Genomic DNA, 15832 nt, shown 5'->3' with positions numbered 1-15832 from the left:
TGTATGAATGTACAATTACCATCAACACAAAAATGCTTTCACATTTCAAACATTAACATAAATATCAAATTCAATGCAAAAAAATTAGCACCTTTAGAAACAAAACAGCTTGAACAATATTTGAGTTCTGCAATGGCTTTTCTACCCTTCTTTCCCTTAAATTAAATAATTATTTTATGAATACACAGACTCATTTTAAAAAGCAGTGATTCTACAATGGTGAGAGATGTTACTAATGATGGGACTGCAGACATAAAATGAAAACAAACTGGACTGTTCCCAATTCCTGTACTCCTAAACAGCCTCAGAGAGGTACTTCCATCAGCGAACCACATCTATATTTTGTAAACATGTTGTCATAATCATTGCTGACTTGTTCTGTCTGATCACACTGTTTCTGGAAAGACATCACCATTGCCAAGTTTTCTTCATCATATCAAACTGTGTTTCCACAAATGCTGATCAATCATATTGCCTTAAATCTAAATGCTAACACCCATTTATTGAATCCATACAAATGCTCAAATTGTGCTGGGACACAAAGGGACTTTTCCTTTTGTGCACTCTTCCATATGAAAACAATAAAAGAAGATTTAAAAAAAAAACAAAAACCCAGAAACCTCTGCTTTGATGCCATCTCTTTCCCTACTAAAAAAAACTAACTTTCTTTGCAATGATTTTTAAAGGTGTCAAGTGCTATCTTAAAAAAAAAAAAAACTACCAGCATAAACTTGCAGGAGAATTTGGGAGCAGGAATTCCTATAATCACATTCAGTGTTAAACTCAAAATCAACCGGGGGTAATTACCAAAGAGCAAAATTGAAAACTATAATTTCTCCATACAATAAAGGTAAAATGGTTTTTTTCTTTTAGTTATTCTTAGTTCTTCTGAGGTGTTAATATTTAAATAACTTAACGGTCATAATGATCATAATGCATTATTTTTCTTAGGAATGCACAATTCCCCCCAAAAAGGAGCATAACCTTCCCATTCACCTTTTAAAAAACACTTTTTGTGGAGCCAAAACAATACTTGATGACAAAGACTTAAAATAAATGCAGTTGACCATTTAGTAACTACAAAGTAAGAATGTATAACCTAGCATAGGAAAACAAACTCAAAAGCAAAGTGAAACCAGATGCGTCAAAACCAGAAAGCAAAAGCTCTTTATTCACTGGAAAAACAATGAAGAACTAAAAATGATCCTCTTAAAACAAGTTTTTTTGAGTTAAGTTTTCCTCGTCACTATTATTTCAAGCATACCTCTTAATGAAAAAGGGAGTGCAAATGCAATAAGAAACTGAGTATATTCGAAACTTAGATTCTTACTTTTGATTTTCTTCTTCTTCTGATTCTTCATGCTGGTCAAATAACTCCCATTTAGAAGTTGTTACAGCTGAATGGAAGGAAAAAAAGGATGTAATTCCATAAGGTAAATCAGCATTTTTGCAGCAGCACAGTAGAAGCCCAGCTTTAGAACTGAAAGTTTATATTACAGAAGTTATCTACATTTATCTTTTCTTTGAATAGCCATTTCTATGTACTAAATGTATTTCTTTCCTCACACCTACACTATAATTTTATTCAAATTCATGAGGTGACAAATAATGTCATCCTTATTTCTATGCTAGATGGTAAGATTTATTTCATTAGAACCTACAAATACTAAATTAACAATTATAGATTATAAGCTCTAGGATACATGTCCAAGCAAGTATGAAAGGTAGGTCTAAACTGCATCTAAGAAGTCAAGCATTATAAGAGAGACAAAGCTTTGGTTTTTCTGAAACTGACCTCTAATTTCCAAATAGGTACAGCTTCCCATCTACATTTTCTACTGAAATGGCTTAACCTAAAAGGTTTTTAGTGATTTCTCTGATTACTCTTGAAGCATCCAAACTGAAGGATCTAAGATAATTTAAACAGCAACCACAATGAAAACTTAGCCACTAGACATAAAATATGACCACACTGGGTCTTAAGGTTGAAACATGTTATAAAATACAAAAGGAAAATGTACACGTACACACACACAACAATGATTTGGTAAAACTTTAAGTACTCAGTTTTTTAAAGCTTCGTATTAATTGTATTTTTACTTACCCTGTGCTTCCAATTCAGATTCATCTACAGCTTCCCATTTTGACGGGGCAACCTTAAATATAGGCTCATTCTTCTTTGCGTCTTCAGTCGCATCCACTGTTGAAGAAAGATGAGCCATTAACTCCGACTACTAGAGGATGACTTAAAGAGCTCATGAACATTCACTTATTATTAAAAAGTAAAATTAAATAAGGTCACACGTGGACTAATAATGCTAGTGTCAAGAACAAGGATTATGACTAATCCAACTCTCTGCACCTGAGGTCCAATTTTTAAATATAAGTATAAATATAATTTATATACATACATATGCATATATATGTGTGTGTGCGTATATATATCTATATATATATATATAGATATATAGATATATATACGCACACACACATATACCCAGAACATAGAGGTGGTTACTGCAAGCAAATGGAGAAGCTGAGAAAGTAAAAGAAACTTTAGTACCTTTATCTAATTATTGTTTAAACTGCAGAATTCATATATTATTCAATATTTTAACATATAATCCAAATGTACTAAAGATTATGTATACTTATTTCCAAAAATGATTCCAGGCAACTAGGAAAACTGAATCTATAAGTTAGGAAAACTAATAATAAAAATAGAACTGATAAGACCAAGCACCTGGGATTATGCATACAATTGAACACAAGATTTTGCCTATAGTTTCCTAACAATTAAGACAGGAAAAACCTGCTAATATTTTAAGAGGCTGACTGTCCCAACAAATAAACGTGACCAGAAAGGAAACCTTTTTCTTGGCACAAATGTATTACTGGGTAGTTCAATTCTGAAAAGTCAGAACTAAAAGACAGAAAAAAGTTAATGACTGACAACCTTACTGAGAAATTATAACCTTTTTCCATATCAGCATGTGTGGAAATTAAAGAGGCTTGGAATCAAACTTATTAGCTAGATTTAATGAGTTTGAAGTTTGAACTTACAAGGCACTCCATCAAGATCATCATCAAGGCTCTTAATAGGGACTCCATCAAGGTCATCAATGGGAGTAGCATCAATAGGAATTCCATCCACATCTTCTAGAGGTGCACCATCAAGCTCTTCCTCAATGGGGGCACCATCAAGGTCATCTGGTACATCCTATAAAAACACATACTACTGTTAACATTTTCTTTTGCTTGCTAAAGTCATATTGCTAAAAGATTAACTTGCAATCCAGTATAAACCAACTAACATGCCCAGGTACAATGTGAGGATATAATAAGAATATATTTTTATCATCCAGCTGACAAAGACGCATTCATCTGTGCAATATTTATCAAATAGTTACCAAGTACTTAATTATGCCAGGTACCATGTGAGGCACTGAGGATACAATGATGAGCAAAAACGAGCCTTGGTCCCCTAGTCCCTCCCGTCGTAGAGCTTAGTACAATTGGGGGGTGGGGGGGGACGGGGGGCAGAGAAGGGGCCAGGCAATCAGATAATCACAACAATATACGATGACTGCTATAACAAAGAGGTGCACTGTATTATTAAAATGTGTAATAAGTAGGTTCCACCTAAAGAGGTCTGAGAAGGCTCAATGAATTTATGCTCAAACTGAGATCTGAAGTGTCTCAGACAAAGAAGAGATGTTCCAGAAAGAGGAAAGAACATGTACAAAGGTCTATGGTAGGAGGAAACATACTTAAGAAACTGAAACAAGGACCATGTGGTTGGAGCAGTGAAAGTGAAAGTATGATAGCTGGATTAGGATGGTAGAAATGAAGATGATGGATTTAAGAACTATCGAGGAGGTTTAAAAAAAAAAAAAAAAAACAGAATGGTGACGAATACAATCTGCTACCACTGGTGCATCTTTTCAGGTACATGTTTACTTACACAGCTATCTTTAGTTTAACAAAATGAAATCATGCTATATACATTGCTCTATTACTTGCTTTTCTTCTACTAATATACTATAAATCCTTTCATGTCATCAAATTTAAAAAGTCACCAATTTTCACATAAGGACACAAAACAGAGAATTCCTATTACATATAATTTCAAGTCCTGGGCTCCAGCAATGCCAGCAACAAAAATCCACTGTTCAGTGGTAAACAGTAGGCATTTTCCACAAAGAAATGTTACTCACATCTGTAACATATCATACCTCCACAGCATTCCAGAAATAAATTTTAAGATAATCAGACAAATACACTGAATACCTACCTCTGTCTCCTTTTCTTCAATAATATTTACAAGTCCTAAGAAAATATTTTGTAGTTTGATCAAAAATGGTTCTGGATAAATTGCCCAATCTTCCCATGCTCTAAAGCAGGTCATTACCCGTTGCTAACAGGAAAAAGACAATGAATTATTATTTAGGGCAATAACTATCCAACGTCATCTCATGATAATGACCATCACAATTTGCTAAATTTTCCTTTAAACCAATATTCTTTTTAAAGTTTAAGGGAAATAACTATTCATCATTACAATATTTTTTTTAAAAATGAATATTACCTCCCCATTAAAAGAGGAAAGAAACTAAGAATAAATGTAATAAAAAAGAAACAGTAACTGTTTGCTCTCAGTCACCTAAGATCAAGGTCCCATACCACTGGTGGTACACATGAGGCCACATTCTGGGAAACACTAGCTTAGAAACTTATGAAAGCTGGATATCAAGGTAGCCCACATTTTGATCTGAATTCCTTTACGGTCCGATGAAGTACTTCCTGATTCTGGCTAACACTTCTCTCTGTCCCCTCCTTAAACTTTTCTATAATCTCTGTCTTATGGTCAAAAAAAATTTTAATGGAGTTGTTTGTCTGAATCTCCTAAATGGTGGGGTCATTGGGCATCTTCCCAAGCTAAAAATTTCCTTAATGAGTATTCTTCCCATGAAAGTGTATCTATTTTTTCAACTATAAGTAAGGTATTCTGTTTGGCTTTTCTTAAACACTGGTCTACAGCTTGAGCGTTAATAAAAAATTAATAACTGAATATACTTTCAACATGAATAACTATATTCCTAATCCAGCCAAATAATATATACCACTATAAAACAAGTGATCTTCTGAGTGTTTTCTGTGAAAAGACCAGTATTTAAAATGTTTAAATAAAATCCTTAAAACTAAAACAGACACCCAACAAAACACTAGACATATTTTTAAATTTCAGACTTTTTTTGATACTGAAGGTAAAATGGCAGTAAATTTTAAAACAATAATTTCTGAAACATCTAAGTTATGTCTTACACTTACTTAACATACTCTTTTAGCCCTCCAATGTGCTTCCGGTGCCCACTTCCCATTTAAAACACTAAGGCAAAAACACCCAAACAATAAACGTACCTTAAAGTTTTCAGACTGTAAATGGCCTTGAATTGTACGATAGGTAGCATTGAGGTCTGAAAATATCTGACACAACTTTGTTTCAAAACTGAAATTCAAATAATATGTTTTTTACAATAGAACGTGTTTAAAAATCCTTATCTACTTCAACATGCTAGGCCAATGAAAACCACTCTGGACTTTTAATTTTATAAATAAATTAATCAAGTAAATCTTTAAAAATAAGAATTAGGTGTTTAAACTCTAAAACTATAACTTTAACTCCTATTATTCTGAATTTTTCTTCTGCAAAATCGCACGAAGAGCCTTAAGAACTAGTTCCCTTAATTAACAAGGAACTCTTACATCTAGGATACCTTGAGCCATCTAGTCCAACCACTTTGTTTTATAAAACAGGAAATAGAAAAGGTAAGTGACCTGTCCAAGGCAAAAGAAGGAATAGCAGAGCTAAGATTAGGGCCCAAACCTCCAAATTTCCCTTCAGAGCCAGTTCCTAAAGAAAAGCTTCCCTAATTCATAAAATAAACACCAAAAAGGAACTGTGGGGAACTGAGGAGGAGTTATATATTAATATACAGCAACATAATTTCCTATTACCTAGGAAAACATTAACAATGAACCACAACCAATACAATGATGATCAGAGAACACTGATTCTGTAAATAGTTAATGCTCCTTTGTTTTCTTCCTTTGTTGGCCACTATTTCTAGTGTTTCAGCTTATTTATTACACAAGTGGCTAAATACACAACAGGAATAAAGTGATTTTTTAACTCTTCCTATTTGTTCTTTTATCAAGTTAATCAAGAAACTGATAGAAAAACTTTCAAAAGATTATAATAATTTAGCTTAAAGTGGTTTACTTCAATGAATACAATCCAATTTTTAGAATATTCAACAAACTATGAAGAAATTCAAATTATTTCTTATTATTGAGGGTATTAATTAACAAAACTATCCTCTTTTCTGAGCTCCTTACCCTTAAATATTTTAGTTCAGGCATATCAACTTACATCACTATACTTACAATTTTCTATAATAGGAAGCATTGGCAACTTTGGCTGAAGAGTTGTACAAAACATCAGAAACCAAATATAATCTGGCAATCTAGAATACCAAAAGATAGCATAAAATGGATTAAAAATAAAAAACCAACAGCAAAAAACGTATCTAAAAAAATTTCCGTATTGAAATTTTTTGAATCAACAGCATAAGGCCAATGTTTAGCCATAATTTAATAATCCTAACTAATGAGAAGAGTTTTAAGAAATTCAGTATCACCACAACCATGACTTTGGCAGGGACAAAAGTTGTAACTCATTTACATTTCAATCTGTTGATAATCTGTGTGTTAATAACTAAGATAAATTTCCCAGGCAGAAGGAAAATGAAACTGCACCAGAAAGATTTCTTCAGTCAACTTCTTCATTCAAAAAGGAAACCAATTTCAATTCAAACAGAAGCCAACTATTACCTCTCCTTTACTTAACTAAGTGTTCCATTAGGAGAAATTATTCCCATACCTTTTTGGGAAGGGGTGTCTTTAAGATGGACAATGACTCGGTAATGCAATCCACTATTTCTTCAGCAGCTTCAGCATTATTAAGACAGAAAACCATTGCATCTCCAATATCATTTTTCCTTGGAGTTAACCCCCGCAGAATTTCTTCTAATTTGTCCCTCTGTCTGAATACGAATTTTTTAACTTATAAGTATTTATAAATACAAATTTCAAATGCCATTATAGTTTCTGCTCGCACGTTAATTTCTTTAAAACCCACTCAGATAAAATTATGAAGACTAAGTTGTGTTAAGTCTGATTTGTGTTACGTATTCCAAATATGTTACATTTTTTTAAAGAATTTATATGGGGAAGAAAACTATCCCAGGAACTAATAAATTATTTTAGTGACTTTTAGTTTACAAATTAAGTAAATTTTAAATTATAGGCATTTTTTCAAGAGTCTTCGCAAATGTCCCACTCCTATTATCCTATTACACTGAAGAAGAACCTTCATGGCCTTCACTCTCCTTTGAAGGAAGTCTGTTACTTTAGCACTTCTGCATAGGATTAGGACAGGCTATAAAGCAAGGGTTGACAAACTTTTTCTGTAAAGGATCACAGAGTGAATATTTTAGGCTTTGAAAGTCATACAGTCTCTGTCACAGTTACTCAGCTTTGCTGCTATAACACCAAAGCAACCACAGACTACATGCAAAGGGATGGGTATGGCCGTGTTCAAATAAAACTTTATTTACAAAAACAGGAGGTAGCCAGATTTAGCCTATGGGCTGAGTATGCAGATCCCTGGGCAAAAGTAATGATGAACATACATCTTCAGAAGCAAATATACTCTCAAATGCTATAGTTCTCTATCAGCAATGCTCTCACAAACAATGCATCAATGCAACTAGCACTAAGATTTACTGACAGTGAAGTATATAATCCTATAAGCTAAAAAATATTTTGGCCTTTTTTTTCCCCCTTCAGGTATACAGAATTTCCTCTAAACATTTCAATAGTTAAATTTGTTTCTGCTTCTTAAACCAGGCTAACTGCCCTGAAGCAGTGCTGACTGAGCACTAATAATAACATGTTTCCATGGTGGCCGCACACGGCACTGCATGGAGCAGCTTTGCAGTCACCCATTTGACTTCACTAAGCCATAAAATAACTTTACCTCTTTACGTTGCATTCAAAGAGGCAAGAGTTCTAAGGGCCATGAAATAATTTCTATAAGAATATAAAGTATTCCACTGCTGGAGTACCATCACTTAAGAGATCATCAATAATTTTTATCAGTAGGAAGAGGTCAAGTTGAGTAGGACACATACTTATAATACTTGCCAAGATTTTTAAAACTACAATGCATACGTTAAGAGATGTTACTATTTTAAACAATCACAAATTTTAAAAACCATTTTATTTTAGGGTTAACACATCTTATTAAGACCATTAATTAAACTGACCATTAAAGCAACTTTTCTGAATATAAAACAAGAAAGGTAAAAATCTTACTCTTCCTTAAGTGCTCCCTTTTTACTAGGCTCCTCTACAAAAGCTTCTGTTTCCTGCTCTTCTGACATCCCATGCAGATATGGATTTAACGGTGGTGGCCTCCAAAAAGATCCATTTTTGAACATACGAAAATCTTCTGTCCGCCACTTAGTTGGAGAATCTCCCTAGTTAAGTGTCCAGAATGTTATTAGAAAGATCTAATACCTCAGAGTCAAAATAACAAAGTAGTTGATTATACTTGCCTGCAGAATAGAATAAAGCTTCCACCTATAGTAAACATGGGCTGGTGTCTGGTTTTCAAATAAGAATCTAAAACAAAAACAAAAACAAAATCAAAATTAAACATTGGATTCTTTCATGGAGAACTATCTTCAAGTAAATATGAACAAATGAGAAATATTATTTGCCTATTTACTTCTAAATAAAACCCAAAGCAAAGATCCCTGAAGAGAAATCCTCACCCACTGCCATCTATCCCTTTCCTCACCCCAACCCGAGACCGCCTTTGTGACTGACACTAATACTCAGAAGGTATGTATGCATCTTGCTGAGTCTTACAATCAGTTTTATTGAACACTATGTGTCGGGTACTGTGTCTGGCAATGGAGAGGTCTTCCCAAGATATAACTTCAAAAGCAGTGGTTTTTAAATGACTTAAGTAAATTGCAAATGAAGTGTTAGATATAACTATTCAGAAGATAAGTAGTTTCTTATAAACCTCATTTATTCTACCGTATTTTGCTTATGAAAGACTCTTTCATTGAAAAACACAATGAAAAATATTTTCCTCCTAGAGAATGCTAAAAACAAAGCTATTTAATTAATCAAACCATGGAAATCACTGGAAAACTGACCCAGGCACATTCTAGTCTAATTATTAAAACTGCCTTCTCACCCCATTATGAAAATAACCTCATACTTTTAGGACTTTTTTCTTTGAGTATTTTTAATTCCAAAAAATAATTTTAAAGTATTTTTTAAAATGCACATCTGAGGATAAACAAAATGTGATATATACATGCAATGGAATATTATTCAGCCTTAAAAGGTAAGGAAATTCTGACACATGCTACACCAAGGATGAACCTTGAAGACATTATGCTAAGTGAAATAAGCCAGTCTCAAAAGCACAAATAAGGTATGACTCCACTTAGATGAGGTACCTAGGGTAATCAAATTCTCAGAAAGTAGAATGGTGGTTGCCAGGGGCTGAGGGACCAAAGGAATGGGGAGTTATTGCTTAAGGGGTACAGAGTTTCAGTTATGGAAAATGTGAAAAGTTATGGTGATGGTTGCACAACAACATGAATGTACTTAATGCCACTGAACTGTACATAAATAAATGGTAAGTTGTATGTTACATGTAAATGTTATTACCACAATAAAAAAAAATGCACACCTGAACATAGGATTGTTGATCTCTCTGTTCATAATCATAGCTTCAAACATTGGCCCTTCACGTACAACAAACTCTATCATTCGATGTATCAGGGCGAGCAAATTCCTACAACAACAACACAGTTAAAGAAAATGGATTCAGACCTACCACTAAATAAAACTACACTTGACCTAAGTTACTATAATTGTGCAGAAAAAGATTATTCTGCTGACTAATACAGAATTTTATACCAAGAAAGTAACCTGGAGCATATGTTAACACCTTGTGCATTAAGAGGGAGAGGGGCAATGGGGATAAGGGAGTGGGAGGGGAGGGGAAGGGAAGGGAGGGTGGGAAACCACAACACAGCCTCACAGTAATAAAGATTTCAATGTCTAAACACCACTTAGTTTTACTTTCCAAATGCAAAACATTAAATTATGAATCACAACTAACTGGAAAGCTGCAAATATATAAAATCAGAAACTTAAAGCTTACATGTTATCATAACCATCTAAAAACTTACACACTATCTCAGTTTTAAAACATTCCTAAACCAAGCACTTTTATAGTGATACTGAAATGTTATATACATGACTATAATTTATAAAAATGCACAACTATTAACAAGTTTAAGGTCTGATTTAATAATTAAAAAAATCCATCCAACTCCTGTGCTCTTCTGGTACACATATAGCAGATGGAGTTTTTATTGAATCTGACCTTCAATGAGGCAACATCCCTTTGGACCACACTTCAAACTAGTTCACATAGCTCATGACATGTATAATTCTGCCTGTGTGTTCTGAATCAATAAAGCAATTATATTGCCAAAGCCTTAAACGAATGGAGTCCTGTTTCCAAAATATTCCAAAATAAGGGACATGGTGATATGCCCTTCCCATTTTTCATAACAATTACTTCCCAATATTTAAGCCAAAAATAAACATATGTAACTTTTTAGTCATCATTTTGTTGACTGGGCTTATAAAGTATTTTTAAAATCTGATACCTTATTAGGCTCCAAACACAATTTTAGACATTGATTACAGTGTCAGGCAAAAATGATTCAGCTTATGATAGCTACTTCTGATTTCTCATTTCACCAGTCTCCACCATATAGAGTTGGCACATAACAAATGGGAAAAGCAAAAGGATATTGGCTCTTGGTACAAGGCACACACTAAATTACACCTTTAGCATTCCCAGCTCAAATTAAGTTCATATAACTGCTAGAATATAAATAAATATATAGTTATAGAATAAGACCTTTTTTTTGCTCTATAAAGCCCTGCTTCAGAGTACATGAACAGTAAAATAATTTATCTCATGCTGACTATAATTATTTTCTCAGTTTTCAAACAAACCTACTTAAGTGGACACTAAAATCTCTATAGTGAAAAAATGAATTTTTTTGACCTCCTAATAGAGGTCAAAGAAAAATATGAAGGTTTAATAAATCTTTAACAGAGGGAAAACTATATATTAAAATTATTAATTCAACCTCAAACTGTTAAAACAAAAACCCAAAAGTATCAATTTTAAATCTAAAAATTCTTTCACAGAAGTATTAATTGGTCTGCAAATATGCAGTTCTTGATATCCAAATGAGAATGTATTCTCAACATCCATATGGTTAATGACATTGTTTTAAAAGAAGGGAGCTATGGTACTGATTCAGTCCCAAAACTCCCACTGGTATATGTCAAATTAAAGGGAAATTTTATGTATCATAATATATAAAATCAATGACTAGGTGGACAAATACTACACATCCAGAAATTTGCATGAATTAAGTCAAAAGCAACTTGACTTGCATATTAAAGATAGATGAAAAATGATTTAGCAAGTTTAAAACAAAGGATTCATTGTAATGGTGAGTCAAGACTTTACAGCAAAATGTACACTCAAAATTTTGTTTAGAAATAAGCTGAGCCACATATAAAGTTAATACTGGATATATGCTTTTTAAGTGCTGCCAATATACTACTTTCCTGTGAGTGCTTTACCAGTGGAAAAAAAAAACCCACTATAGTTTTAAACAGGCTTGTAACTGATATATCTATTTTAGAAAATTTAAAGTTTAAAAGAAGTTTTAGAATGTTTCATGATTATTTAAAATCAAAATCTGACAATTAGTCGTTGCTAACTTAAATTCAAGATTCTTAAAGAACGGTAATCATTCTTTTTTCCTTAAGGATTATGTGCTTATTTTTAAAAAGGTGACTTTTCTATCAGAATGAAACAGTGTAGTACAAAAAGATGATATAATTTAAAGTGCATTATTTTATTTTAAAATGGTAATTATCTTATTCTGGGCAACAACAACAAAAAAACAAAAATTGTCTCTCAGTTATAATAAAACCACATTTACTGGAGTCGATCGTACCAATGTCTGGTCAAAACCTGTATACTTTCCCAATCCATCCCATGCTGCTTTCCTGGTCCCCCGCTGCCGCAGACACTTCAGCTGGTGTTGCTCACCAAGGCCAATGTCAAAGAGAATTTGGTATTCTTTTGTGTTCATTTATTATTCAACCAGTGTTGTGTTCCTGTGTTTGGGAAAAGGCTTAGCTTGACTGAGCAAGAGCATACCTACGGCATGAATTCTTTCTTCTGCTTTAACATTATGTTGAAAAAGAAAAAACGGAAGAAAGGAAAATAAAAGAATTCCAAACACCTTTGTTACCATGAAAAAAGTTTCTAGTTATGGTCAGTGTTCACGAGAATAGAAATTCCTTCTTAAAATCATTTAGGAAAAATAAAGCTATGCTTTCAGTAAGGAAAACTCAAACTAAGGTTGCATAGTAAACACACACAATTCAGAAACCAAGAAAAAAAATAACAGATTGGGTCAAAATGTAACATTATCTAAAATTTAAGATACATTTAAAACACCTATTTTCCCATCCCAATAATCTAATGTTATTAGACTAACAACTCCAGATTAAATCTATTAAACACATTGTAACTACTAAAGCTACAAAATACCCTACATTGTTAACAATAAAACAAAAAAGATAATGACATAAAATTGCAAAGTATACTAAAGTTAGTTAAATTTCACATATCCCCCCCAAAAAGTACTGGGAAGGAACCATTGCTCAGTCAAGATACTACCTTTTCCTCAACACCATTTTTTTTTTTAATTCAGAAGGGGATATTGTCTATATTTAGATCAGTAATAATAAAGAAAAACATGTACCTTTCTGTTGGGATAACCACTTTGACTATGGCTTGCGACAGAGTCTGTATATGAAGTCACATCAGATAATAAACATAGAATATGTGAGTATTGTTAACAAGTAACAAGCAAAAATATACATATGCATTGAAAATACTACACATCTAATCACAAGTTTTGCAGGCAATCACTGCATTTGAAGTAATTATACACTAAGCAATTACATAAATGCAAATGGATGTGTTCAGTGAACAGTAGACGTTCACCAAATGCAAAGAATCAGAACATTCCTGCCAGAATGCACATCAATGCACTGAAATAGGTACTACACTGAGAATTATCAGATAAAGATTTTAATTTGTGAAATCATTAACTGTTTGCCTCTGACCATACAGTTTGCTACTTTGTTCCCAAGCCTTTAAAACCAGCCCTGTCATTTTAAGTGTAATTAATTCATAATAGAACCAACAAATTCTTATAACTTGAAATTAAGTTGGTTTTATGTTTAATAAAAAGAAAATACCTTTTGCTTTTACTAGAGTAGCTAACTTTTTAAAAACCATATATGCTCTCAAATATTCTAATACCTTAGATCTTGAAAACGAAGTTATTAGCTAGCTGCCATCCAAACAGTTTAACTATTTAGGAGTCTTTCTAACTGAAAAGGCACTTAACCAAATACAAAGTATCACTTTCTCAAAACAAAGTAAATTTAGATACTACACTTAAGCAAACCTGGATACAACAGTGGACAAAGGAAAAAAAAAAAAACTTAATAAGTGGTCAAAAAAGGAATGATAGCCACAAATAAAAATATGACCTAGTATCCCAATACAGGGTTTCCATGGGCTAAGGCAGGGAACACATCTAAGTTATTTCATTTTAAGAGATGCCAAACAGAATTACACACACACTTTCTATAAATTGTTGAAAAGAAATACTACCACAGATTTAGTATTTACAAATTAGATGCGGCCCTATGTACATTTTTTAAATTACCTTCTCAAAATCCTCCTTGTTTTTAGGTGGTGGTAACATGGGAGCATTGGGGTTTTTTAACCGCTCTCTAGGCTGCGCATTAAAAGGCAGTCCTGACGGAGGTGGGGGAAGCGTATGTTCCATCATGGAAGGCGGAATGTATATTGGATGTGGAGGAATAGGCACAGCTTTACCCCAACCTAACTTCATTTCAAAAGACATAATCATCTTTCCTAAAAGAAAGAAAAGAAAAGTCACCCTGGTAACTCTCAAAAGAAAAAGGCTCTCTGGTGATTTAAATTAATTTTCATGTTTAACCTTTACCTTTCTGGTCCATTTTTCCTCTCGAGTTTTTATAAATACTTTTCAAAACCAAAGCAATATCTGAGTTTTACAGATGGGCTTCCTTACCATTTAAGTTTTTTAAAGCTCTTTCAGCATCTCTTCTATTCATAAAGGCCACAAAGCCACAATTTCTCTCTCTTGCCCTTTCTTCATCAGTTCTGGGCCACATAATTTTCACGCTGGCCAGGGGCCCAAATCTTCCAAACTCCTGGCACAACATTTCTTCATTCATCTATTAAAAGGCGTAAGATATTTTTGGTAAGCAAAGAGGAAAGAAAAAAGAACTCTATGCAGCACAGAGCAGTTTTTGCAAAATGAGAAGAGACCTATCAATGTTACAGCTTTCCATTCAAGTACTGGGACCTCTACAAGGGTGAAATCCTGCCTTCATGGGGCATGCACAAATCTTTTCACACCAGAAACATTCTGTTTTATGTAAGTGGCCGGGTGAAGAGGCTGGGTGGCTGGAGAAATCAAAAGCACACCTTTACCTTCACTCTTCCGCCTTCTGAGATCCTGCACCTAAAATACGCTTTCTACAGCAATGGTTTGTTCAGCATTTAGCAACCTTTTTCAGGCAGCAATAATTACCACACTTAAGTCAAGGAGGAAATATTTGTTGGCAATGAAAGAAATAAAGGATCTGGTCACTTTTTCTTTTTCCAGCACCCAGCTGCCAGTGTAATCAAGAACAGAGAAAACAAAAAAGGGTAAATATGCAATGAGGTCCAAAATATATAGTATTTTTTAAAAGATCTTATTATGCAGAACAACCACTATATTCCCCATAACAATTAAGAATGAAGCAGGGGAAAGAATTAAAATATAAAAGACAAAGCAGAAATATTACTTTGTTATTATTAAGATGAAAAAAGAAAAAAATCCATAAGGAAGTAGGCTATGCATCAGAAGGGGACAGTCTCAAAAGAATATTGTCTACCACTGGTCATATCCTGATAAATAAAATCAGCACCTAGCAAAACATTTCAAAATCAGAGGACAGTCCAGTTACAGCAAGAGGAGACAGGGACTTCCCTGGCGGCACAGTGGTTAAGAATGTGCCTGCCAATGCAGGCAACACGGGTTTGAGCGCTGCTGTGGGAAGATCCCACATGCCGCGGAGCAACTAAGCCTGTGCGCCACAACTACAGTGCCCAGGTGCTGCAACTACCACATGCCTAGAGCCCGTGCTCCGCAACAGAGAACCCACCACAATAGAGAAGCCACCACAACAAGAAGCCCACACACCACCACGAAGAGTAGCCCCCACTCACTGCAACTAGAGGAAGCCTGCGCACAGCAAGGAAGACCCAACACAGCCAAAAATATTTAAAAGAAATAATAATAAGAAGAAGAGCAAAGCTAAATAAATGTATTTTTAAAAAAAAAGAAAAGAAAAGAAAGAAAGGGGAGACAAGCCCTTAGGAATTGTAGCAAGAAAATTCGGCCCATACCGCTAAGGCTCAATTTCACAAGATAATTTTAGAGACTTATCTAGTTCCACCACA

The 15832-nt window shown here is 33.8% G+C and overlaps 1 protein-coding gene across 6 annotated transcripts in view; it reads right to left on the bottom strand.

The window, feature by feature from the left end:
- U2SURP (U2 snRNP associated SURP domain containing) overlaps positions 1-15832 on the bottom strand; it is a 55898-nt gene that overhangs the window by 14863 nt on the left and 25203 nt on the right. For 3 of the 6 annotated variants that reach the window (XM_082461182.1, XM_082461178.1, XM_082461180.1), the window contains exons 11-23: positions 14391-14556; positions 14001-14212; positions 13023-13066; positions 9839-9943; positions 8678-8748; positions 8440-8599; positions 6944-7106; positions 6448-6527; positions 5422-5509; positions 4295-4417; positions 3064-3220; positions 2105-2200; positions 1331-1397 (exon numbers count right to left, since the gene is read on the bottom strand). In XM_082461182.1, the coding sequence (XP_082317308.1) occupies positions 1331-1397; positions 2105-2200; positions 3064-3220; positions 4295-4417; positions 5422-5509; positions 6448-6527; positions 6944-7106; positions 8440-8599; positions 8678-8748; positions 9839-9943; positions 13023-13066; positions 14001-14212; positions 14391-14556 (1532 nt within the window). Of the gene's footprint in view, positions 1-1330; positions 1398-2104; positions 2201-3063; positions 3221-4294; positions 4418-5421; positions 5510-6447; positions 6528-6943; positions 7107-8439; positions 8604-8677; positions 8749-9838; positions 9944-13022; positions 13067-14000; positions 14213-14390; positions 14557-15832 lie in introns of those variants that run through there. The other 3 variants (XM_082461179.1, XM_082461181.1, XM_082461183.1) reach the window with 2 other exon arrangements.

Source organism: Balaenoptera physalus (genome assembly GCF_965194825.1).
Source record: "Balaenoptera physalus genome assembly, chromosome: 4".
In the NCBI taxonomy this organism is placed as follows: Eukaryota; Metazoa; Chordata; class Mammalia; order Artiodactyla; family Balaenopteridae; genus Balaenoptera; species Balaenoptera physalus.
Note: the sequence above shows the minus strand (reverse complement) of the source record. Positions and strands in the feature narration are given on the sequence as shown.